This window comes from Ornithorhynchus anatinus, chromosome 16 (genome assembly GCF_004115215.2).
Source record: "Ornithorhynchus anatinus isolate Pmale09 chromosome 16, mOrnAna1.pri.v4, whole genome shotgun sequence".
Taxonomy (NCBI): domain Eukaryota; kingdom Metazoa; phylum Chordata; class Mammalia; order Monotremata; family Ornithorhynchidae; genus Ornithorhynchus; species Ornithorhynchus anatinus.
Window position 1 is genome coordinate 6,063,126 of NC_041743.1, and position 24,763 is coordinate 6,087,888.

Consider the following 24,763-nt stretch of genomic DNA (forward strand, 5'->3'; position numbering starts at 1 on the left):
ATCAAAATACATTTAAATAAGCTCCAATCCATAACAGGAACACTTAAGATAATACAGAGGCCAAGTTTCTGATGTAACATGCATCCTACAGGAATTAGAAAGAGTCACTTGGCAGGTGATGCTCTTTCCCTTCAAAATAACAGAACCACAAGAGGCCCTGATCTACTGGAAATTAGACACTGACATACTGCAACTGTATACATCTATTTCCTTGCATAGGTCCCGCCTCGAAATAGCATTTCCCACCTTGAAATAGAACGTGGCATTTCCACCAAGGTAGAAATGAATCCTTGTAAATGGACTGGGGCATAGGGAAAGCCAGAATCTCTTCTTTCTCCCCCTGCCCCCCCCCACCCCACCTCAGCAAGCCCACAGGGTCTCTAGAGATGCTTTAGAAAAAATAAAAAGACCAGATAGTATGTGTTCTAGGATGAAATTTAAATCCTCTTCCTCCTGCCGTAGTCACAGGGACAAAACACTTCAGATGCATTAGCTTCCGCCTTTTCTTTTCCCTTCTCCCCTTGTTTGTAGCCCAAAGATTCCACTGCCCCTGAGGTTTTCACTATTCTATTCTAGCATTCCTTCAACATAAACTCTTCTGTTTATGGCTCCTTTGGGCTGGTCTGAGTGGGAGGTACAGAAATATAAATAGTAAATTCTGAAAATTGTTAACTCTTAATGAACTTGAAAACTGCAAATTTAAAGTCACAACTAAAAATTTATTGCAAAATGCCGAGACACATCGTTTTCATAACATTGCAGTGCATTGCTAAGACAGTACAATACCACTTTTTAGAAGACAAAACCCAAAAGGTAAGAGAGATGCCAACTGCAGCAACTTGAAAAACCATCATTTCATTTAAGACCCAACACATCTCACCTTAGCATTCATGCTTCAGAAACTTTACCATAACTAATCAACTCTATCACAGTTTCCCTTTGCACTGGGGAGCAAGATGTCAACTCCAGGGCTTCATGCTCCTTGGCTTACTGTAACATGAACGAACAGAGGCTTCTGGGGCTCATTACCCACAGACATTTTACACGTCTGAGATTAAATCTTGTTCTAAAAGCAGAACTGGTAGAGGTACCTCATCCTGTTTTCTGGTGAAATGAGTACAGTTGGAATTAGGTTTGAAAGTCTATCTTTTTTTTATTGTCCTTCAGAAATATTCCTTAAACCTGGATGTTACTCATGATCTTTGGCCAAGAGCTGAAGAGATCACATAGAAGGAGCTCTTAGTAAAATCGTCTCCTAAAATGGGAGGCTCTTTTGATCTAAAGAAGAATGAAAAACAAAGCAGATTGTAAACCAATCAATGGGTCTTAGCAACTACCTCTTTAAAGATTTCAATTAGGGAGATTTTCTATCTCAGCAAAGAATACCATATTGCTCTAAAAAACATCACTCCCTAAATTTGATGTTTTCTAATGGAAAAAACAATTCATCCCGCCACTCTCCCCCCTACACGCCTGTGTATCTATCACACTGCCCCCATGGGTCCTATCTTTTGTCCTTTAACCTTCTAGGCCACTTCTTCCCTTCTTTGTAGCAGCAAGAGGAATCAAAATCAGAACATAGAGTCACAGAAGAGGAGAGGGAGAGAAGCCGAGATAGGAAGGGAAAGAATCAGAGCTGGAACAGCCCAGCGGGCTAGACCCTCGCACAGATGGGGCGGGGAGGGGGGGGGGGGCGGAGGTGAAAGGCCCACCTGTTTCTAGAGCAGGGAAACTGCTCAACTGGAAGGACCCTCCCATAGGGAAGGCTGTTGGACACTAGATGTCAGTCACTAAGGTGGTGACATCAGCTGAAGCTGAGCCAATTTCAGGAGAGGAACTGGGCGAGGAGGCAGGGAGGGATGAGGGAGTCTAAAAAAGTTGGGGAAGAGCTCAAAGTGGAGAGGAGAGTTTCTGCAAGGCGTCTGAAGAAGGATGTGTAACAGATGTTTGAAGGAACAGTGCCCTACAGGGGAAGGACTTGGGAATGGTGGGCCCACACAGGAATGACTAAGGGTAGGAGAGCAGTATTTTGGAATTTGGGTCGGGGGGAGAGACAGGGGGATGGACCCCTGGGCTTAATTTAGGACCCAGTGTAATTAGGAATGGATCTGATTCCTGCATCTGGCCTGGGATTCTGCGGTGCTACTGCTGTTGTCGTTGGACCTTTTACCCAGTAAATACTAAGGAGCAGTGTGGCCTAATGGAAGGAACACAGGCCTGGGAAACAGAGGAGTTGGGTCCTAATTCCAGCTCCATCACTTCTTTGCCATGTAACCTGAGGCAAGTCACTTAATGTTTCTCTGTGCCTCAATTACCTCATCTGTAAAATGGGGATTAAGACTGTGAGCCCCATGTGGAACAAGGATTTTGTCCAACCCGATTCTTTTGTATCTACCGCGGCGCTTAGTGCCTGGCACATGGTAAGTGCTTAACAAATACCACTGTAAAAAAATAATTAGTACTTATCCACTTAGAACCAAAGTGTGCTCAAGAAATCCACAGATGTGGAACCAGCAAAATCAGAGAAACTTGCTCCCAAGAGAGGGGGTGGGCCCAACATCGGGAGCCGGCCCGCAAGGTAAGAGATGGACAACTGGACCCTGAATGCTTCCTGGGTCTTTTGAGGGGACTAAACCTAAGTCACAACAAAGTTGCAGTAATGCCCCAATATTTTGCTGCTATGTGCTAACAGGGAAGCAGCGTGGCCTAATAGCTAAAGCACAGATCTAGGAGTCAGGGGGACCTAGGTTCTAAACCCAGCTCTGCCTCTCTGCCTAGGACAAGTCTCTTCACTTCTCTGTGCCTCAGTTATCTCATCTGTAAAATGGGGATTAAGACTTTGAGCCCCGTGAAGGACATAGGCTGTGTCCAACGTGATTAGCTTGTATCTACCCCAGAGCTTAGTATAGTGCCTAGCACATAGTAAGCATTTAACAAATACCATAAAAAAATAGGGCCTAAAAGAGAGGACCTAACACTACTGGAAACTGCTGAGGGTCCCAGCAACCCTTGTCTTCAGAAAACTCAATTTCCTCACACATAAAGGGAAAGTAAGCCTCAGAGATGGAGACAGATACAAACAGAGGTAAGGCAAAAACCATACACAAGCCACTTCTGGCTTTTTTGAAGTGGTCTGAGACCCCTTATCAGAGCTGGGTCCTCCCACTCCTCAGCAGTTGATGATGACAGGGAAGTGCTCTCCCAAGCCTTTGATCTTCTAATACTATGTTCCACCCCCTTCTTCCAACTCAGAGCCAGAGGAGAGAGGAAAGTGCACTGTCTCACTTCCAAAAAGGGAGCATATGTGGGCAATTCCTTCCCCCTGATTTGGTGTCCATGTATGGATTTTCAGTGCTAAGGGGGGAGAAGCAATAAAGACACTTTGATTTCATAGCAATATGGTATTATTGTTTTTGAAGGGAAATGGAGAATCAAATCCAATTAGGTTGAAAATGTCACCCAGTTAAGGGACATTTAGTGAGAAGGTAGTCGTGCATTCCTCTCTCCTTAAATATTCAGAAGGTAAGGTCCCTTCTCCCTGATTTATTGCACTACTACATTTTGCCATTTGTCCTCCCAGGGTATTTATTGTAATCAATATTCCGAGTTAGGGGCTGGAAATAAACAAATGCCTAAACTCACCCCTTCGTTCCTTCGAAGCCATTTACTTTCCACCTGATTCTTAATCAGATTTCTTAAGCTGACTGGGGAAACAAGAACAAAATTCTCTTCTGAGTCCCATGAATTAAACAGTCCAAATACTATGAGTTAAACAGATCTAAGAGGTAGCAAAATGTCAAATCTACAGCCACCTAACATTCCAGCAGCGAGAATTCAAGTGGCAAACCTCCACCTCCAAAAACTCATCAGAGACTCTCTGTCTGGACGGCATGCAGTCAATTTTTCTTTTTACACCCTTCAAAACATCAAAATCATAGCTGAATAGGGAGGCTATTGTTGCCCAATTTTATCCATTTCCTATCTGAATATTCCCTGAAAACAGATTTTATTTTGAAGCACTGATAATAAAATCAGTACAAAGGATCTCTTTGTCATAACACTCTTTTGCAACAGCAGTAGTCAATTTTATTGCCCGTATTTCACTTCACAATGACTCTCCGGTTCTGAAGTGTTTGCAAAGCTTATCCTGACTCAAACATCTCCCTTTGCTCATACTCTGCCCACCTCAACCTCTGAGATATTTTTGACTAACTTTTATTAGAGATTAAAATTCCATTTCAGCAGCTGTTTTGCTATTTGCCACTCAATTATATGTAGAAAACAAATGAGAGGTCCTTACTATGTTTAGCAGAAGATGTATTTTTGCTGATTAAGAAGTGAAAATGCTTGACACATAGCAAGCACTTAAATACCATAAAAAATTACTTATGTAAACCTAAAAAATCTAATTCAAAACCTTTCATTATTTCTAATTCAAAACCTTTCATTATTTCATTAATTCAAAATCTTCCACATTACTATTTGATGTCTTTAATTGTCTTTTAATTGATATTTTCCATGTATATTTTCCATGTAAATATTAACTTGGGTCAAATTGGGGATCTTAGGAGCGCATTTAATGCCCTCTACATTGCTTCCTACGGAAACTAAACCTCATTTAGCACTCTTTCACAGAACCATTTAATGGTGCTAACCGGAGGGTCCCTGTATCCAGGTCCCAAAGGTGACACCAAATGCATGAAAATCCCTTTAAAAACCCACCCCCATCTGAATCAATCAACCAATGGAAGCAGCATGCCCTAGTGAAAAGAGCCAGGGCCTGGGAGTCAGAGAACCTGGGTTCCAATTCTTGCCCCACCCCTTATCTACTATGTGACCTTGGGCAAGTCACTTCACTTCTCTGTGCCTCTGTTTTCACATCTGTAAAATGGGGATTAAATCCTATTCCCTCCTACATAGACTGTGAGCCCCATAAGGGACAGGGACTACTGTTCAATCTGATGCCATGTATTTACCCCTGTGCTCAGTACAGTGCTTGGCACAAAGTAAGTGCTTAACAAATACTAATTATTATTTATTGAGCTCTTACTGTGTGTACAAAGCCCTGCCCTAGGCACTTGCACACTCTCAATCTTGGAAGCAGGGCCATGGTGAGCAGCAGGGGTTCTAGCACACTGGATGCCAACTATTCATTTTAGGCACCAGAGTGAAAAGGGGCCAAGGATTTGAGGGAGGTGGGGCAACTGGGAGGGACAGGCGTCAACCAGCTAACAGGCCAGAAAGCCCCTACTTGGGGCCTTGTCGATCCTAATTAGAAGCACTGGTCTTGTCACAGATTTAGGATGAGACGATCTGGGAATCCAGGCCCAAAGGCTAATAATAATAATTATAATAATAATTAAAATAATTATGGTATTTGTTAAGTGCTTACTATTCTAAGCACTGGGGAAGATACAGGATGATTGGGTCAGACACAGTCTCTGTCCCACCCAGGGCTCACAATCTAGGTAGGAGGCAGAATAGGATTGAATCCTCACTTTACAGATGAGGTAACTGAGGCCCAGAAGAGTTGAGTGATTTGCCCAAGGTCACACAGCAGACTATGTGGCCACTGCCCCCAGGCCCCCGGGGTGGGACTAGGGGAAGAAGAACAGGGAGGGAGAAGGAGAGAGAAGGAGTGGACCAACTTCTCCAGGTCCCTGGGCTAAGAACCAAGCTGAGGAGTAGGCTATGGGCGTCCACCTGGGGGAACCAACGACTCCGCTGCCCATCCCACTTCCGTCCCCCAGCCTGAACTGATCCAGCCATCACTCCCTGGTGATTGCTTCGTGCAAGGAGGAAAGGGAGAGAAAGGATTTAAGCATATTTCCCCAGGTTCTCACTCACCCCGTCTCTGACGACCGGGCAAATACATCTGCTCTTCATTTAATCCCTGCAAGCTGCTGTCAGATTTCAGTACACTTTCTGGTGCCCGGACGACCAGCAGTTTACTTATTTCCGAAGTACCCTGGATCTGAAGAAGACAGACAGAGACAAAATTAGGGAGAGCAGCATTCCACCACCTCAGCACAACCTGGTCAGTCCAGTGGCACTAACACTCCAGGATTGGAGCCTCGAGGGGAAATGTGTTTGTCCAAAAAGCCACCATCCCAACCAAGGGAGTGGGAAACACCAACTTTCCACTGTCACCTCTAACCTAATTTGAGAAAGATAATCTTGTGGTCTCTAGGGCTTAAAAATAGACTAGAGGAATCCCAAAGCCTAGGAGACAATTAGACAAATACATTACAAATACACAGCCATACACCCTCTAGGCTCTAAGCTCTTTGAGGGCAGGAAATGTTTCTGTTTATTGTTCCATTTTACTCTCCCAAGCACTCAGTACAGTGCTCTACACCCAGTAAGCGCTCAATAAATACAACTGACCCATCACTTAAGTAGCCAGGTCGGGGGTGCTGACGAGAACAGCACCCAGGCAATGGGGCTGCAGAGTCAGGACAGGAGCAAGGGCTGTGGGACCCAAGGGGAGTGGGGAGGGAGAGGCGGCTGGGGCGGGGGTAGGGGAGCCCTGCCTTGCCTTCACCACACAGGGAATTGATGGACGTTGAGAGGAGAGATGGGGAGATTGAGCCTTGCTTCAAACAGCCCTCCCTAGCCAGTGGTTTACTAGAGAATATTTGGCTCCACAAAGGGTCAGCTGGAGCCCTGAAGTTCTCAGGTGACTTATTAGGACCACTGAAAGGCTGGACCCTGGTGCCGCCGAACCAGCACATTAAATCCTTGTCCGGGCCTAGCAAGTGGGAAAACAAAGCTGTGGACTGGGGCACAGCTACAAAGTCTGATTTAGTTAACTTGCTCCAGTTAACCAGCTCCACCCTTTTGACTCCTAGGAGCCAGGGAAGAAAGACCTGAGACTTGTGAGAAAGGTAGTGATCCTACCTGCCTCAATATTTTCTCCCCCTTATCTCCCTCCCAACATATTACTGAAAGAGAAGAGGCCTGGGGCCTTGTTCTCCCCACTATGGGTTTTACACACAGAGAAGTAATCTCAAAGGCAATCCGTTTCTGAACAGCCGCTCTGGGGTGGGTAAGAGGGAAAGGTGAGGCCTGTCCAGCCCGATGAAGGCTGGGTCCAGGGTGGCTCCTCCTCCATCCTTTAAGGAAATCATTCCTGGAGGATGAAGCCGGCTCCTCTCCCCTCTGCACCGGACAAATGTTCACCAAGGTCCTAAGAAATAGTAAAGTAGCCAAGAAGCAGTGTGGACTAAGGGATAGAGCACGGGTCTGGGAGTCAGAAGGACCTGGGTTCTAATCCTGTCTCCACCACTAGTCCGTTGGGTGACCTTGGGCAAGTCACTTAACTTTCCTGTGCCTCAGTTCCCTCATCTGTAAAATGGGGATTAAGACTGTGAGCCCCAGGTGGGGCACGGACTGTGCCCAACCTAATTAGCTTGTATCTAGTACAGTGCCTGGCACAGAATAACCGCTTAAAAAATGCCATAAAAACAAAAATACCTCAAAATTACTAAATCCGGAGTCACGCTCCTTACCTGGGTGCAGTTTTTAGGTATCAGGCAGGGAGCGTAATATGGTGCTTCTGTATGAACATCAATCACACTTCCGTGTACTACAAAAACGTGCTCCATAGTGTTATCATAAATAGTCAACTCATTGTAACTTAATAAAGTCTCCACATAGATATTATTAAACTCCACAACCTTCTGATAGGCTAGTTCCTACAATAAATGAAATACTTTCTTTAATCAAACATGCCAAGAGAGTACATCTTTTCCCATGATCCAAACAGTTGGGGGGCTTATCTTGGTGGAAAATGCATAGCACTGAGAGGGAGGAGACTCAGGTTCTAAACCCAGGTCCGCTACTGGACTGCTGTGAGACCTTGGGCAAGTCATTTAACCTCTCTATGCCTTCATTTCCTCATCTATAAAATAATAACAATAATGATGGTATTTGTTAAGCACTTACTATGTGCCAAGCACTGTTCTAAGCGCCGGGGTAGATACGAGGTGATCAGGTTGTCCCACGTAGGGCTCACAGTCTTAATCCCCATTTTACAGATGAGGGAATGAGGCACAAAGAAGTTAAGTGACTTGTGCTAAATCACACCGCTAAGTGGAGGAGTCGGGAATAGAACCCACGACCTATGACTCCCAAGCCCAGACTCTTTCCATTAAGCCACGTTGCTTCTCTAGGAATAAGATACCTGCTCATCCTACTACACAAATTGGGAGGAAACATATGAGACTGAGCCCTTGTCCAATCTGATAATCTTGTGTTTAGCCCAGTGCCTGACAATCAATTAATGGTACTAAGTGCCTGGGAATGTACAAAATAATGGAATTAGAAGACACAATCCATATCCACAAGGATCTTACAGCCTACAGGGAAGCAGTGTGGCCAAATGGGTCTGGGAGTCAGGGGACCTGGGTTCTAAATCCAGTACTATTTGGCTGCTTGGGCAAGTAACTTAATTGCTCTGTGCCTCAGTGTCTTCAACTGGAAAATGGGGATTCAATACCTATTCCCTGTCCTACTTGTACTGTGAGCCCCATGTGGGACCAGGGCTGTCTGACCTAATTAACTTATATCTATCCCAGCACTTAGAATAATTTTTGACACAAAGTGCTTAAAAAATATCATAATTATTATTATTACATGGACACATTCACTTGAGCCTAAACTCCAGACTCTGAACAAGTGTAAAAGATGCTTTATTCATCCACTGTCTGCAGCTCTGAACCAGAACATGATAGACTAAACTCCATGGAGGAAAGAGAATTGATAAAGTGGAAAGGCCAATGCTGCTAGCCTGAAGTTTGAGAAGTTTCCAATCCATAATCCCAAACAGGAGAACGAGTACTAATTTCCTGCAGAAATCTCATGTAAACTCATGCCTAGGTCCGTTTACCTCACTAGCTAGGTACTCCTCAAAATACTGAGAGGCAATGTTGAGGGCAATTTTTAACCACATTTTATATTCCAGAAATGGCCAGAATACATCAAAACCTTCATAAAGATCCTCCAGAGAGATAAAACATGCCTGGGAAAGACAAAAAAGATCAGCAGTACAACTGGAAATAGCACTTATTATACCAAACAAAAAAATCCCCCAAAAAACCAAATAGCTACATTGGGGGAGGAAGAGGAGGAGGAGAGGGAGAAGGAAGAAGAGGAGGAAGGAGAGAAGAAAAAAGTGGAAGAGGAGGAGTAATTGTAAGTGGGAAATAGGGAGAGGAAGGAGAAAGGAAAAAAAAGAAAGGGAGGGTGGGGAAGACAGGTGGTGAGAAAGCGAGATAGGAAAGGAGAGGAAACAAGCAAAGAAGGGTAAAACCCCAAATCATTTTTCCCTGACAATAACTGACTGGATTTCTGGAAAATAAAATAAAAATCACTAAAGATTTCTGAGGAAAATCACCCTGGAATCTCAGATGCCCCTGAGGAGATGGAGTTTGATTCAGAACTTCTGGCAAAGGAAGCAATGGTTCAGACCTGTAGAATTGTCTCACACGTAGCAGTGAATTCGAGTTCCTGCTTTAATAGACAGCTCAACTCTCCTATGATGTCACCACTGGTACAGTAATCTGTAAAGCTCATCTTGGTGTTTTCTGGATTGTGGTACACTTGGGGATCAATTCCAAACTTGAGGCGCGTACCATGAAGCTGCAAAGGATAAAGGCACAACTACCAATCGAAAGCCGGGGCTCCCACTATTTCTTCCTGCTGCAGCCCCCAGAGGGAATGGGAGCTGTGCTTTCTGGGCCCAGAGAGACCAGTTTCTCCTTTAAAGTCACAGAATCCCAGAGCTGGATGCATCCTGACCTCCAGGCAGGTGAGGTGACAGATGAAGCCAACCAGGTCAGGTGGTTAAGGTCCATCTCCTCCCCTGCCCCCAGTGGGGGCTCCAGAATGACCCTGGCATGACCTAACTGCCCATGTAATACAGGGGGACCCACAAATATTATTATTTATAAAAATGACGTGCCCACATTAACTTTGTCTTCTGGGATATTCAGCATTCAAACCAAAAAGAGCCAATATAAACTGAACAGGATCTAAAATTTGAGAACCCTTTGTCTGCATGTTTTACAAACTGAAAATAACTCCAATTTTCCTCTATATCTGAATTCCTCTCCAGTGATGGAGAGCAGCTCTTACATTCATTCATTCATTCAATAGTATTTATTGAGCGCTTACTATGTGCAGAGCACTGTACTAAGCGCTTGGAATGAACAAGTCGGCAACAGATAGAGACAGTCCCTGCCGTTTGATGTAAGCGGGCTTACAGTCTAATCGGGGGAGACAGGCAGACAAGAACAATGGCAATAAAGAACAATGGCAAGAACATGGCATCAGGTGACTTCAAATGGAAGATAAATAGTCCAGGAGTGTCAGTGATGAAATCAATTTGGAAAAGCAACATTTTAGCCAACCTGAATTTAGAAGAAGTTATTTAAAAGCCTCCAGCTTAGGCCCCATTCACTAAGAACCACATTATACTGGGAGCCTTCTTTTCATTGCCCTCCCTCGCCCCAGAGTTTACACCAACAGGCCCTTACGCTTGCCATTCCCGAAATAATCAGGTAGATTCCTTGAGGCATTTCACCTTCTTTACAGATGACTGCCCCATAGTCAAAACAGGCCAGGTGGGCTTTTTCCTATTAAACACAGAAAAGTAAACAGTAAACACGAGTAAACAGGCATCAATATGAATACATAGAATTATATTTACATATGTACATAAGTGCTGTGGGTCAGGGAAAGACGGTAGAGCAAAGAGATCGAGTAGGGGCAACGCAGAGGGGAGGGAGAGCTGAGGAAAAGGGGGTGCTAAAGGGGTACTCAGTCTGGGACAGGGGGCATGTTCATTCATTCATTCATTCAATCATATTTCTTGAGCACTTACTCTGTGCAGAGCACTGTACTAAGCACTTGGGAGAGTACAATATAACAATAAATGAACATATTCCCTTCCCACAGTGAGTTTACAGTCTAGAGTAAAAGAGCCACTGAGGGTCTGGCCAACCAACAAGCGAGATCCCAGGGACAAGCCACCCAAGGGGTCACCGTGAGGAAAAGTCCTTTTGATCGGAATCGCCCGGATCATCTGCCCTCATCACTCGGAGCAGCCAAACCTCACTTTGCTCTGGGCTGCCCTCCCGTTGAGTGCCTGCTGGGAATGCTGGAAATGATGCCCAGGACCTGAGCCCATTGGAGAAATAAGGGGCTTTACCTTAAAGAACTCAATGAGGACATCTTTATCCTCTAGCCAAACAATATGGTGTAGAAATTTCTCAGGAGTCGGGGGAGGAATTACTGTAGGAAAGTGATTAAGCTCTTTTATTTTGGAAAGAAATATCTGAAACACAAGAAGATGACACATGATGATGGAGCCTCCAGACCAGGACGGAGGAGGAGTGACACTTAAGGCCTGGGATCCTGGGAAAATGAATCCTATCTGGTGCCAATGGGCTGCTGGGCGCCTCGGCACACTCTCGCCCCTGCAACAAGTGACAAGGTGGGCAGGAGTGAGGCACATTTTGCCTTCGCTCTGATCTATTCTGTGGCATATTTTCCTTTGGATTCACTCCCCCAAACCTCAAACCCCAAAGCTCATACTTTTTCCATCCCCTACCACCCATTTCTCATCAACAGATACATCACCTTCATTCAGAATAATCCCAGGATAAACCCTAGTCTGGGTTATTTATTACTCCTTAAAAACATAATCATTTGGTAGTGTAGCAGATGTCAGATGATTTGGGGTATCGATAAACCTCACTGATCATTCCTCTCCCAAATTCCTGAACTACTAACATTGTAAACTACAGTACCTGATAGCACCTGTATAATCTTTTAGAAAGCAGGAAACATGTTTTGGTTCTGTTTCTCCCCACCTCCCCAGATTTTAGTACCTGGCTCTGACCTCAATAGGTGCTCAATAAATGGCATTGGTCGATCAGCTATTCCACAGCAGGTAGGAGCATCACTGACCACCCAACTCCAGGCCTGCCACATAAAAGGCATCCAACAGAACGTTCTAACTGGACCTGGTTCTGATGGCAGCTCTGCCACTGGCCTCCCGTGTAACCTTGGGCAAGTCACTTAACTTCTCTATGCCTCAGTAACCTCATCTGTAAAATGAGGATTAAGACTGTGAGCCCCATGTGGAACATAGACTGTGAGCAATCTGATTATCTTGCATCTTCCCCAGCACTTAGTCCAGTGCCTGGCACATAGTAAGCCTTAACAAATACTATTAAAAAAAAAGAAGAAGGTCCTGACATCCTTCTTTCTACCAGAAGGACTGACCCAGCATGGCAGAGAACCCCAGTGGGAGCAGGTAAACAGGGAAGCCACAGCCAAAGTAGCATCAGCTGCTGTTGCTGCCCCACGGTTTCCATTTCTGCCTGCGGCTACAGGTGCTGCACTGGGCAATCGTACTAAAAACTCCAGGGAGCCAGGGCTGAGACAGCTGCTGCCTCCCCTCTCTGCACTGAATACATCTGTCTTGGACAGTAAATATTGCTGTAAGTGTATGTGTTGGCGTAGAATAGTGCTATTAATTAAGCCTTTACTGTGTGCCAAGCTTTGGAGTAGATTCGACTTAATCAGGTTGGACACGGTCCCTGTCCCATATGGGGCTCACAGTCTAAAGAGGGAGCACTGGTATTAAATTCCCATTACAATGAGGAAATGGAGATACAGAGAAGTTAAGTGACTTGCCCAAGGTCATAGAGTTGGCAGGTGGCAGAGCTGGTCTGTCTCCCCACCTCTAGACTGTGAGCTCACTGTGGGCAGGGAATGTCATGTTTCTTGTTGTATTGTACTTTCCCAAGCACTTAGTACAGTGCTCTGCACACAGTAAGCACTCAATAAATACGACTGAATGAAGGAAGTAGGTGGATGAGAGAAATTTGAACCCCCTCTTTCTGAGTGTCTGCTTCTCTCCCTCAGAGGCATCTCACCTTTTCCTGTCTTTTTCTCCCTGATAGCTTAGATCAATGGCCCTGCCTCCTGGAAGCCCCACCCCAGCAGCAGAAAACACTGCTTCTTTCACTCACATCGAAAGATTTGCTTCCTGGTCTATGGAAGCAGACCAGGCACAGGCTATTCACAGGCACAAAGAGAAAATATTCGATTACCTTGTTCATCTTGGTTCCTTCTATTTTATCAATAATGCCTCTTGACCGGAGGAATCTTAGATTTTTCAAAGCTTTACCGAGCACGCTGCGGATAGCCTGCTTGGTTTTCAGAGCAATGACGACATCACGACACTCGTGTTCTATCAGACCTGAAGTCAACAAAAAGAATTCAGGTGTGACCCTAAAGGATTCCTCCAGAATAAAAATGGTGGTATATGTTAAGCGCTTTCTATATGCCAGGTACTGTATTAAGCACTGGGATGGATACAAGCAAATCGGGTTGAACAGAGTCCTTGTCCTACATGGGGCTCACAGTCTTAATCCCCATTTTCCAGATGAGGTAACTGAGGCACAGAGAAGCAAAGTGACTTGGCAAGGTCACAGAGCAGACAAGTAGCAGAACCAGGATTAGAATCCAGGTCCTTCTGACTCCCAGGCCTGTGCTCTCTACAACAGGCCACGCTGTCTAGTGACTCGAGCGAAAAGATAACCTTTCGAAATGACCACTTGGCAACTGTGTCCAAAGACAGTGGTACCTTGCCCTGGCTTTGCCTACCCTTGTACTGTGAGGGAAGGGGTAACAGGTGAGGCAAGAAGGCTGGGGAGATGCTCATTACCCAACACAATCTGGTGCTGCTCAGCAGGAAATCATTGTGATTGAGGCAAAGATAATGAGCCAGGCAAGGCCCTACTCAGGGGAAAACACTGTGCCTGTCCAGTTCAGTTCTGGACAATAGCCAGGGATAGATTCACCTGTGCCAGGAAGACATCGAAGAATGACAAACTATCTAAGCCACTCCAGACTGATGGCTGTGCACTTGTCCTTATTTGTCCCTCTTAATTACCTTCCACCCCTTGGTTAAAGCCCCAGAAAACAAGGTGACAGCTTGGCTGTTACCTAAAATGTCCTCCGGCTTCCACTTACCTAGTTCTTTGATTGCTTCCTCTTTGTTCTTTTCCAAAATTTCATATAATTTCTGAAAGGAATTGAGAACAACATAGTACATTAGATAAAGAACTAAACACCTCCTGAAGGTCGATTCTCTCAACCAAAAATTCACATTAGAATTGACTAGTCTTGAGGTAGGGGGAGTCAGAGGAAGCATTAGTTAATAACTTTGGAAATAATAGTAGTAGCAATAATAATAATGACATTAATCTATTACAAAAAGTATTCCATTTTACCCACCTCCAAGAAGGTGACCCGCCCAGCCCACAGATGCAGACAGAACAATGCAAGCGTTCAGATTCTCTCCGACACTAAAGGTACCTTGCCATAGGGAATGAGGGCTTGGACTTAACTGGTTTTTGAGCAGAATCTTTTCTAAGTGCAAATGTTCCCCTGCCATTTTAGATTGTGAACCCTTTGATGACAGGGATTTTATTTAACCCCCATACTTTCGTTCAGTGCTTGGCACCTTATAGTGCACTCAATAAATCATTTGCATCAGTCATGATACCACTGCCCCTTCTCATTCTGTAACACAACTCATTACACCCGATTAGATGTTTTCAATTGGGTTAAAGTGGGGAGGGAAGAAGGAATTCTGCCGAGGGGACAGTCTTGCCAGAAATGAGGATTCTGACTGCCCCTTTCTCTATAAATGCATGTTCTCTTCACCTGAGAAACGGGCTCTTGACCAGCAATTTGTCTAATTAAACGCTTAATATCTTCTTGACTTCTGATATAGCCCTTTGTGAGACTGTACATCAAGCTGAGCCGCTTTTTGATTTGAGCTTCTATTAGCTCTATCAGCGTGGGGAGTATCATCTGAAACAGAGAAGGAAATCAAACAGTGAACTCTGAACATCCTTCTCTTCTTTCTATCCAAGGAAAAGGACGTAGCACAGCCCAGAGGGTAGAGCATGAGTCTGGGAGTCAGAACGACCTGGGTGCTAATCCTAACTCGGCCACTCGTCTGCTGTGTGACCTTGGGCAAGTCACTTCGCTTCTCTGTACCTCAGTTGCCTCATCTGCAAAATGGGGATTAAGATGGTGAGCCGCAAGAGAGGCATGGACTGTGTGTCCAACCTGATTATCTTGTATCTTTCTCAGTGCTTAGTGCAGTGCCTGGCACATAGTAAGCACTTTAATACCATAAAAAAGGGAAAATGAATCAATTGACAGTATTAATGAGCCCCTACTATGTGCAGATCGGTATACTAAGCACTTGGGTGAGTACAAAAGAGTAAGACAAGATCCTTGCCCTCAAGGACCATACAATTCAGTGAAGGAGGCAGGCATTAAAATAAACTGCAAGTAGGGGAAGCTAACTGTTTAAAGAAACATTGTGGAATTGGGGTGCGAGGGGCAAAGGCTTGCCAGGATGTACCTCTGACCAGTTTTCAGTTGCTTAACTTCTCTGTGCCTCAGCTTCCTCATCAGTAAAACGGGGATCCAATACCTGTTCTCCCTCCTACTTAGACTGTGAGCCTCACATGGGATAAGAACTGTGTCTGACTTGATTAACCTGTATCTCCCCAAGTGCTTAGGTTAGTGCTTGACACATAGAGAGAGCTTAAATTTTATTATTGGTGGTAGCAGCAATGGCATTTATTAAGTGCCAATCACTCTAATAAGCCCTTGGGAATTATAACAGAAGTCCCAGGCAATGTTCACTGCTCACAGGGAGCTCATGCTCTAATGGAGAAAGCATTTCATACCTTAAGAGCCATTTAACAATTTGAATCCTTACCTTAAAAATACGCAGAAACCTAAAAAATCTAAAGTACTCCAAAACTGTTGTAATCTGAACTATCACTGGATCTTCACCTATTAATGTGACAAAATGTACAAAAAAGATATCCACGAGTCCATGCACTATGATGAAAAGTTCCATCTGGTTCCAACTGTAACTGAAATATTTCCTTTTCATAACTGCTATCTGAGAAGTAAAAGAAATAGAAAAGGGATCATTTCATTACATTCTCTACCTGTATTAAAAAAAATATATGTGCATCCCTAAGGAGAGTCTAGAATACAATATCCAATTTTCCAATACTCCAGTCCTACCTCTCCCCTCCTCCCATCCAGGCTCAGAAGTGGGCTCTCACAGTCACTGTTCACTTTCACCAAGACTGGAACCCTGTGCATGATGATTCATTCAATCATATTTACTGAGCACTTACTGTGTGCAGAGCACTGTACTAAGCACAATACAGCAATAAACAGACACATCCCGGATCACAGTGATGATTCTTCTTTTCTGATCACTCCCTTGACCCTGCCTCCCCCAACCACCACCACCATCACCACCTAGGCCCCTTGAGGGCCAGTGGGTTCAGGGACTGAAAGACACCTTTTAGGGAGAAAGAGGGCTTCTGTCACCAGGTGGGCTGATTTTTGTTTTTAAAAAGAAACCAAAAATGTGGTTTTTGCCCCAAACAAAATGATCTCCAGTACCTTCAACACTGCCTCCGTGATATACAACAGAACAAAATAGTAATTTACTATTATCAGGCCAATCACATTGATAGCTCTCACAACTGGTAATAAGTGCATCATCATGGGATAAACATACAGAAGCGATAGAATGTGTCCTGCATATTCAAATTCATCTGAAAATACAATATGATATGCTAAAAAGGCAAATTTGCTCCTAGGAGGAAACAAATAGAAGATTAATTAGAATATCAAGGTATTTTTATGGTGTGACAATAAAAAACACCCAGAAAACAAGTGAGAGGTCTAAAATATAAAAGTTTCAGCATGCTGGTAGTAGATAATTAGCAGATAATTCACTAAATAATACTACCAGTAGGAGAGTTTTAATTATGATTGAGGCGGATGCTTTTTTGATTTTGAATTTAGGGAGAGAGTGGTAGGCTGAGGGCAAGAGGAAAGAAGAATGGAGGAATTGACACTTTACCAGCAGATACCGGACCCTTCCCATCACTGGGCTTAAAATAAGGGCCCCTTAAGCGGAGAGTGCATGCAGAGTTAGTGAGAGAAAAGGAATCAGGAGGGATGGGGCTAAAGGCCACTAGAAAGAAGTAACCGTTTCTCTCATTTATAATCATCCTTCAGCCTCACTGGTAACAGAAGTCTGGATGTGGGGGAAAGCCTCCATTTCAGTCCATCCTAACCCTTCCTCCTAAACTTCCTCCTCCTCTTCCCCCACAGATGCTTTTCTCTCACCAGTACTTTTCAGAATGCTGCCACACAGCTTGAAGCATAAATGGAAAGCCAAGCCAATAATGATGGGGAGGGAGGGTGGGCATTTCATCCCCATTTTACAGATGACAAAACTGAGGCACAGAGAAGTTAAGTGACTTAGCTGAGGTTACTCAGTAGGCAAGTGGCAGCAAGTAGAATCCCAGGTACTCTGTCCTCCCAGGCCCTTCCCACTAGACCATGCTGGGAGTGATTCTGGCCCCCTGAACTCCTTGGAGCCTGACCCTACAGCAATGTTGTACTGAAGGGAGGTGTGGCCACTGGCTTTGCCATCTGGGCCAAGTCAAGTCACTTCATTTCTCTTTGCTTCAGTTTCCTCATCTGTAAAATGGGGATTCACTACCTGGTCTCCCTCCTATTTAAGGCTGTGAATCCCTTGTGGGACTTGATTAACTTGAATACCTACCAGCACTCAGAAACATGTGTGATATTTAAAGTGCTTAACAAAGACCACCCTTATTATTATTTATCATTATTCCACATTCCAGTACAGAGCAGAAACTTCCGCCTTGAGATCAGAGCCAGCCCCTGGCTATTGAACATGCTCATGGCAACTGCTAGGGTCTCCAAATAGTCAAATCCATGGCTCCCACTGACTTTGAGGTTCCTGAATTGGGAAGGAGTGGCCCAGATTCATAATCGCCGAGTTCTACCGCAGCCTAGATGAACCCTGCAAGCAGTCGGAGATTGGGCTTGGACCCAACAGCTGGGTTAAAGCTATAGTATAAACCAACCAACCCACAGTTTTCAGCATTTTTCAGGTTGCAGTGCACTGAAAACATCAGGCTTTTTAACCCGAGTGCTCTGCCCACAGTTAAAGCACTTAATAAACACTATCACAACTATCAGGATCCTCAATCAATCATATTTACTGAGCACTTTCTGTATATAGAGCACTGAACTAAGTGGTTGGGAGAGTACAATATAACAGACTCAATCCTTGCCCAAAACAAGTTTACAATCTAGAGACCGTCTCCTCCAACTTAGTCTTTTCTTCCTTCACCCAGTCTGCCTGAGGAAGTGCCCAAATTCATCCCCTAGACTGTAAGCTTCCTGTGGGCAGGGAACATGTCTACCAACTCTGCTGTACTGTACTCTTCCAAGTACTTAGTACAGTGCTCTGCATACAGTGAATGCCCAATAAATACCATTGATTGACTATAGACCAGAAAAGCAAAAAGAGGAGGGGTAGAACCTTGAGAATTAATTGTGAATTTGTGAAATTGGACTTTATCCTGCTGACCTATCAAAATTTACCAATTTTGAGTAAACTGACATTTAGGAACAGAGAACTTACTTGGGTGGGGTGAATTTTTCCCTTTCGTTACTGTACACCAGATATAATAGCAGGTTTTTTACTCTCATAAGTACGCTTTTAGTTTTCACATACGTTGAAACATCATGAATGCTCATGAATCTTTTAAAAAAGTAATAGATTAAAATAAAGTCAGCACTGTTCCTGATAAAAAGTTGCATTAAGTATCAAATGAATTTACTAAATAGGCTCTAAACTAGTCATTTCTAAAATCGAAGACCCAATGGCACAGTCCTACCTGAAAAAAACATTAGGCTAGGCATAAAGTCAGACTGGAAGCAATAGAAACTTCTAATTACAATTAGAAATGCATACTCTAATGCTCCCACTACAATTTTTTGAGCTACTGAATGTTGGTGCCGTGCCATTTTTGGCAGGTGCCCAGGTGAACCCTGAGAACTGATGGGAAAGTTCTAGGCAGTTTAGAGGAGTTTATTTCATTGGCGGTAAGAGAAAAATCCAGAGACACACACCTCCGCCTAATTCAATTATCCACCCAATGGCTCTTGACCATCAACTCTGACAAATTTAGAGCTTTCTGTGCAATCGGGCTTCCCCTCAAGGATGGGACAATGGCAACAACTGTGCAGGGGTGCCCAACCTGTTGATTCTGAGTACAGTGCTGGCATAGTTACCAGTTAATCAGATTGGACCCAGTCCCTGTCCCACATGGGGCTCATAATGTAAGTACGCGGGAGAAAAAGTATTTAATCTCCATTTTACAGTTGACGAAACCGAGGCACAGAGAAATTGAGTGAACTGCTGAGAGCTGGGATTAGAATCTGTGCGCTTTCCACGCTCTTTCCACTAGGCCATGCTGCTTCTCTAGGTGGTTTTACGACTGTATGACAGTAACAGAGACTGCTGGGAAATGGAGAACACACAGGCATCGCACTGCCCAGCAGCAAAAGATAGCCCGGAATCAGACAGGTCTCCCTGACCCTTTTCCCTCCAGGGAAGTCAGGGAAAAACCAGCTCAAGCCTTCCTTCAAACAAACCACTCAGGCCTATGATCCCTCTGCTTTAAGTCATAAAGCTTGGTAAGTTCAAAGGGTCCCAGTTTAAATTACAAGAGCCCCAGACTCAAATGATCACTGGATTTGAGGGAAGTGGGAGAAAAATGAAGGAATGGTCTGAAAGGTAAATGGCCCTCCACATGGTGCAGCACTTTCATTCACTCATTCAATCGTATTTACTGAGCGATTACTGTGAGCAGAGCACTGTACGAAGCTCTCGGGAGAGTACAATATGACAGTAAACAGTGACACATTCTCTGCCCACAGTGAGCTTACAGTCTTAACCAGAGAGCCACACTTTGGTCACATTAGCTTAAGCAGGCAGATGTAAAGACCCAAAGGAAGGAGGATGACAGCTGTGTCAGCCCACTTGTACATCTGTAGTCAGAACATTTTGGACATTTCTAGACCGCAAGCTCTCTGTGGGCAGGGAATGTGTCTACCAACTCTGTTATATTGTACTCTCCCAAGTACTTAGTATAGTGCTCTGTACCCTGTAAGCGCTAAATAACTCCCACTGACTGACCACCCCCTGGAGAGTTTCCATTTGATATATAAGTAAGCAAGCAGCACTTACTTTCCTTTGGTGGCACTGTAGCTTTTGGATGCGCCAATCAGTATCCGGGCTGCTTCTTCATTCAGGTTTCCATCTTTACACTGTTTCTCAAAGCTGCTCTAAAAAGAGCAATTGAAATGCCACTTACAAAGGATGCCAAACTTATGTGGAAGGGAGCCGAATTTGACCAAGTCCAGTACATAAAGTAGAGTCCTTAACACTCTTAAGGAGTGTTTTCACTTCTGTTGTGGAGAGAATCCCTTTCGGGAATTAGAGAATGTTCCTCCAACTATACGCATCAGTCGGGCTAGGGCATGATGCAATGTCAGAGTAAGCAGTTGCATGGAGGTTCACGGCACCGCTCAGGGAGTGGGTACCAAGATATGAATTTTTCAAAAAGCAGGGTTCTTCAGAAATGGAACTAATATTTTAATTTAATTCTACTGTACTGTCCCAAGTGCAGTGCCAGGCTCAAAAGATATTATTGATGGATTAGGAGGTGGAGAGCCCAGTGGAGAAGCCCCAGGATGACTGCAGATGCCGGGACCACTCCACCATGTTTGTTCTGTCCCTGACACTATAATTAGCCTGTAAGCTCCGTGCTGTCTAGCGACTCGATTGTACTGTACCTTCCCAAGCGCTTAGCATAGTGTTCTGCACATGGTAAGTACTCAATAAACACCATCGATTGAACCTGTCCCTGACTTCAGTCAGCAGCTCCTTCCTCATTGTCTAGGACAGTGAATGAAGTTGACCTGCTTCTGCTCACCCAAGTGCTTAGTACACAGGAAGTGCTCAATAAATACCAATTACTGATTTGTCCCAAGTCCCATGCCAACAAAGACTAACTCTGAGTGGAGGTAGAGAAGAATTTCTTCCTTTACTATAGCATCTTGAGGAGTAATCTCCTTCTGCCCATGCTCCCCCAAACCCACCCCACTTCGTAGTTTGAGTCTGTGAGCATCCCTCTTCTGAACTAGTGGTAAAGGGGGAACAGTCATTCTACATCCTGCTGGAACATGCCGTCAGCAGACTTCACTTACCAGACATGGTAGAGAAAGGGTTCTACGTTCTACTGAGCACTATTGATTCAATTAAAAATTAAATGCCCATCCTCCACTTGATGTAAAGGTAAAGGCCATCCTATCACTGGATTAACAATTATTGCTTTGAAAATGAAACCTGGGCCGGCTTTGCCTCTTTAATTACCGAATTTGAGATTTATCATGGGACCCATCTAGAGTTCATCACTTACTAGGAAATTGAAACGCTTTAATGAGAAGCAAAATTTGAAATGGAACAAAACGTATGCAAGCTCAGGCTTGCAAGAGCAACTGGAGCAAAATATGTAAAAGGCTGTTCAAGGATTGTGAAATTAAACATTCAAAGGACAAATAATAAAGTGGAGTACTATGAGCAATACTAACCATCTGTATTATAGATACATGCATTCTGGCTTCCTCCAATAAATCTTCTTCTATGTTGGACATGTCTTCCTCCCCAAGATTCTGCTTTATCTGAGCTGCCATATACTACATTAAAATACACAGAGAAAAATGGAAATGACTAAAATATACTGCAGGAAAAAGACCATAGCAATTTGCCAATCATTTAACAGAAATCTCAATTGACAAAATTAAAGTTCCTGAAATTGAGTTTACACAGCTGCACTATTTTTTCCACAACAAAAAATGGTTATTTTGCAAAATGAGGTCTAATCAGCCAAATATTATTTCTGCCGAAAATATATTTTCACTGGGAAAAACCTACACCTGGAAAATGTGGATTCCATTTGTGGGAAAACAGGAGTTTGTGAGGGGTCCTGTCCAGAAGACCTGAACATTTCTACCATGTCATTTCCCTGCCACCCTGCAAGTTTTCCTATCTTTTGAGAAGTCTTCTGAGAACTCAGAATCCGCCCAGTGGAAAATCCACTAATAATAATAATAATGTTGGTATTTGTTAAGCGCTTACTATGTGCAGAGCACTGTTCAAAGCGCTGGGGTAAACACAGGGGAATCAGGTTGTCCCACGTGGGGCTCACAGTCTTAATCCCCATTTTACAGATGAGGGAACTGAGGCACAGAGAAGTGAAGTGACTTGCCCACAGTCACACAGCTGACAAGTGGCAGAGCTGGGATTCGAACTCATGAGCCCTGACTCCAAAGCCCGTGCTCTTTCCACTGCGCCACGCTGTTTCACTAGCAAAGAAATGGCTACCAGGCTAGCCACAAACCCACACCCACCCAGGGAATTTAGAGAATATTTGCATATCCCCAAGTTTCATTTGCCTAAGAGGACGTGTCGCAATATTGCTGGATCAGAGGCAAAACAAAAAACAAAAACCTCTTCATTAGAGTGACGCCTAAAAAAGAAACTTATTTTCATTCAGGTATTGTAACTCTAACAGTGAAATCCTCAGCTTTCTAAAGTCTCCTCATGAGGCTGATGTAAGTAGGGGGAGAAGAAAAAGACAAAGGGAAAAACATGCAGGATTATCTTTGCAATACACGGCAATAGAATCAAATGTCTCACTTGCACAGGGTATTCAATTTTTGTGATTTCTTCTACCTTGGTCCAAATAACATTTGTTAAAATTTTTTCCGTTTTGGATAAAGCAATCGTATTGTCCACCATCTCCCCTATGTGTCGAATGGCATTGTGCACTGCCATTTGCCTTGGGATGGACACAACACACAGTCCTGCCAAAAGAGTAATATTAAATATGTTGTCAAAAATAAAGGTGAGGATTGGGCAAATATCTGACCAATTCAAACACAATTGGTTCATTACCCAAATTCAGACCCCAAAATAGACTTCTTTAGCAGATTTCCCAACCAGAATTAACCAAGCTTCGTGTTATCATCTTTGTAAATTAGCAAAAACACAGACTATTGAAATCTTGACGAGCAATCACACACCCTATCACCACTTAGCAAAACAAGGAGAAACTTGAGCCACTTTATAATTATTATTATTAATAATAATAATAATTGTGGTATTTGTTACTATGTGTCCAGCACTGTAGCAAGCACTAGGGTAAATACAAGATCATCAGGCCCCGCGTGGGGTTCCCATTGTAAGTAGGAGGGAGAACAGATACTGAATCTCCATTTTGCAAATGAGCAAACTGAGGCACATAGAAGACTTGCCCAAGGTCACAAAGCAGACAAGTGGCAGCACAGGAATTAGAACCCGGGTCCTTTTGACTCCCAGGCCCAGGCTCTATCCACCAGGCCCCGCTGCTTCTCAGGTGGTCTACACCTTCTATCTAACCAAATTAGTTACAGGCCAGGGGCTGCGTGGTGTGCATTTCCCAGATGCCCACTCCTGTTAAATACCTTGTTCACCTGAGTACTCAAACGGTAAGACCCAGCAGCTGCCCACTGCTATATCACATCTCCACTGGCAGCCAATCTACTCCATCCCAGGCTTGACTCTGTGTTCTCCCCTTGGGAATCTCATCATAAAAAGGGATTACGATTTGTACACTCTGGTCTTTCCTTTCACAGCACACAACAGGGCTTTTCACAACACACTATAGAGAGACTTGGGCACCATGGTTCATGACCCATGTTTTTCTCTTAGAATCCTAAGGTTGAAAATTCCTGTCTAGAAAAAAGGTCTAGTTTATGGTGGCCCTTTTGGAACAATGACCCTAAGCTTCTGTGATATCGTCTATATCTTTTGTAGTCTCCCAAGTGTTTAGTACAGAGCTCTGCACAAAATAGGTTCTCAATCAATACTATTTTCCTGATTCCTTTCCCTACCAGTCTTGTATTGCTGTCATTTGGACGGTGTTTCTCCTAGATGCCCAACCCTACGAACGCTCAAAATGAAGCTCATTTTTGCCATTTTTCTGCCCACCCACTCAGCTTTATGAGGACTTCCTAACATTGTACCCCATCTGCACAGGATTTCATCACCCAGAAGAGTTTCAGTGTGACTGAAACCTGGGAATTTCACTTTTGAAGTTCCCAAATGGCAGCAGCGGGGCAGGCCAAGAAACAGCAGCAGGTGAGCACAGACGGCAGTCTCTGGCTCCCTGGGGTCCCCTACGCTGCTGCCCACTGTAGGGCCGGTGAAAAAAAAAAGCCCCACGGCTGGTGAGAACAACTGGGGAAACTCCAGAGATCCAGTGACCCCAGCTACTGCACTCACCTCCTGCTCTAACTTACCTTCTGTTGTTCAACTCCTTTTTTTTTTTTATGGTATTTTGTTAAGTGCTTACTATGTGCCAAGCACTAAGCACTGTGGTAGATACTTTACCTAATACTACAGATGACCTAATCGACAGCTCCGAATTTAGCACCATCGTCAATATTGTCGCAGCGACTATGTGGGCTAAAAACTAATACACAAAAGCAAAGTTTAGCGCAAACCAAAAAACTGACACACTGTAAAAATTGGGTCCCGTGGTGGAGACTGAACGCTCACTGTGGGCAGGGAATGTGTCTGTTTATTGTTATATTGTACTCTACCAAGCGCTTAGTACAGTGCTCTGCACGCAGTCAGTCCTCAATAAATATGACTGAATGAATGATGTGGGGCTCACTGTTCAGTCACAAACATAAAGTC

General features: G+C 44.1%; 1 protein-coding gene across 6 annotated transcripts in view; it reads right to left on the reverse strand.

Annotated features, from left to right (window-relative positions):
- Window positions 1-698: 698 nt before the first annotated feature.
- SLC9C2 (solute carrier family 9 member C2 (putative)) overlaps window positions 699-24,763 on the reverse strand; it is a 44,103-nt gene continuing 20,038 nt past the window's right edge. For 4 of the 6 annotated variants that reach the window (XM_029080173.2, XM_029080174.2, XM_029080176.2 and 1 more), the window contains 18 exons: window positions 24,455-24,536; window positions 22,721-22,887; window positions 21,613-21,717; window positions 20,207-20,304; window positions 18,596-18,715; window positions 16,528-16,723; window positions 15,821-16,009; window positions 14,746-14,895; window positions 14,050-14,101; window positions 13,125-13,273; window positions 11,213-11,338; window positions 10,539-10,637; window positions 9,472-9,642; window positions 8,891-9,022; window positions 7,512-7,697; window positions 5,848-5,974; window positions 3,643-3,704; window positions 699-1,278 (listed from right to left, as the gene is read on the reverse strand). In XM_029080173.2, coding sequence (XP_028936006.1) covers window positions 1,240-1,278; window positions 3,643-3,704; window positions 5,848-5,974; window positions 7,512-7,697; window positions 8,891-9,022; window positions 9,472-9,642; window positions 10,539-10,637; window positions 11,213-11,338; window positions 13,125-13,273; window positions 14,050-14,101; window positions 14,746-14,895; window positions 15,821-16,009; window positions 16,528-16,723; window positions 18,596-18,715; window positions 20,207-20,304; window positions 21,613-21,717; window positions 22,721-22,887; window positions 24,455-24,536 — 2,250 coding nt within the window. In that variant the 3' untranslated portion in view covers window positions 699-1,239. The remainder of the gene's footprint in view (window positions 1,279-3,642; window positions 3,705-5,847; window positions 5,975-7,511; window positions 7,698-8,890; window positions 9,023-9,471; window positions 9,643-10,538; window positions 10,638-11,212; window positions 11,339-13,124; window positions 13,274-14,049; window positions 14,102-14,745; window positions 14,896-15,820; window positions 16,010-16,527; window positions 16,724-18,595; window positions 18,716-20,206; window positions 20,305-21,612; window positions 21,718-22,720; window positions 22,888-24,454; window positions 24,537-24,763) is intronic. The other 2 variants (XM_029080175.2, XM_029080177.2) reach the window with 2 other exon arrangements.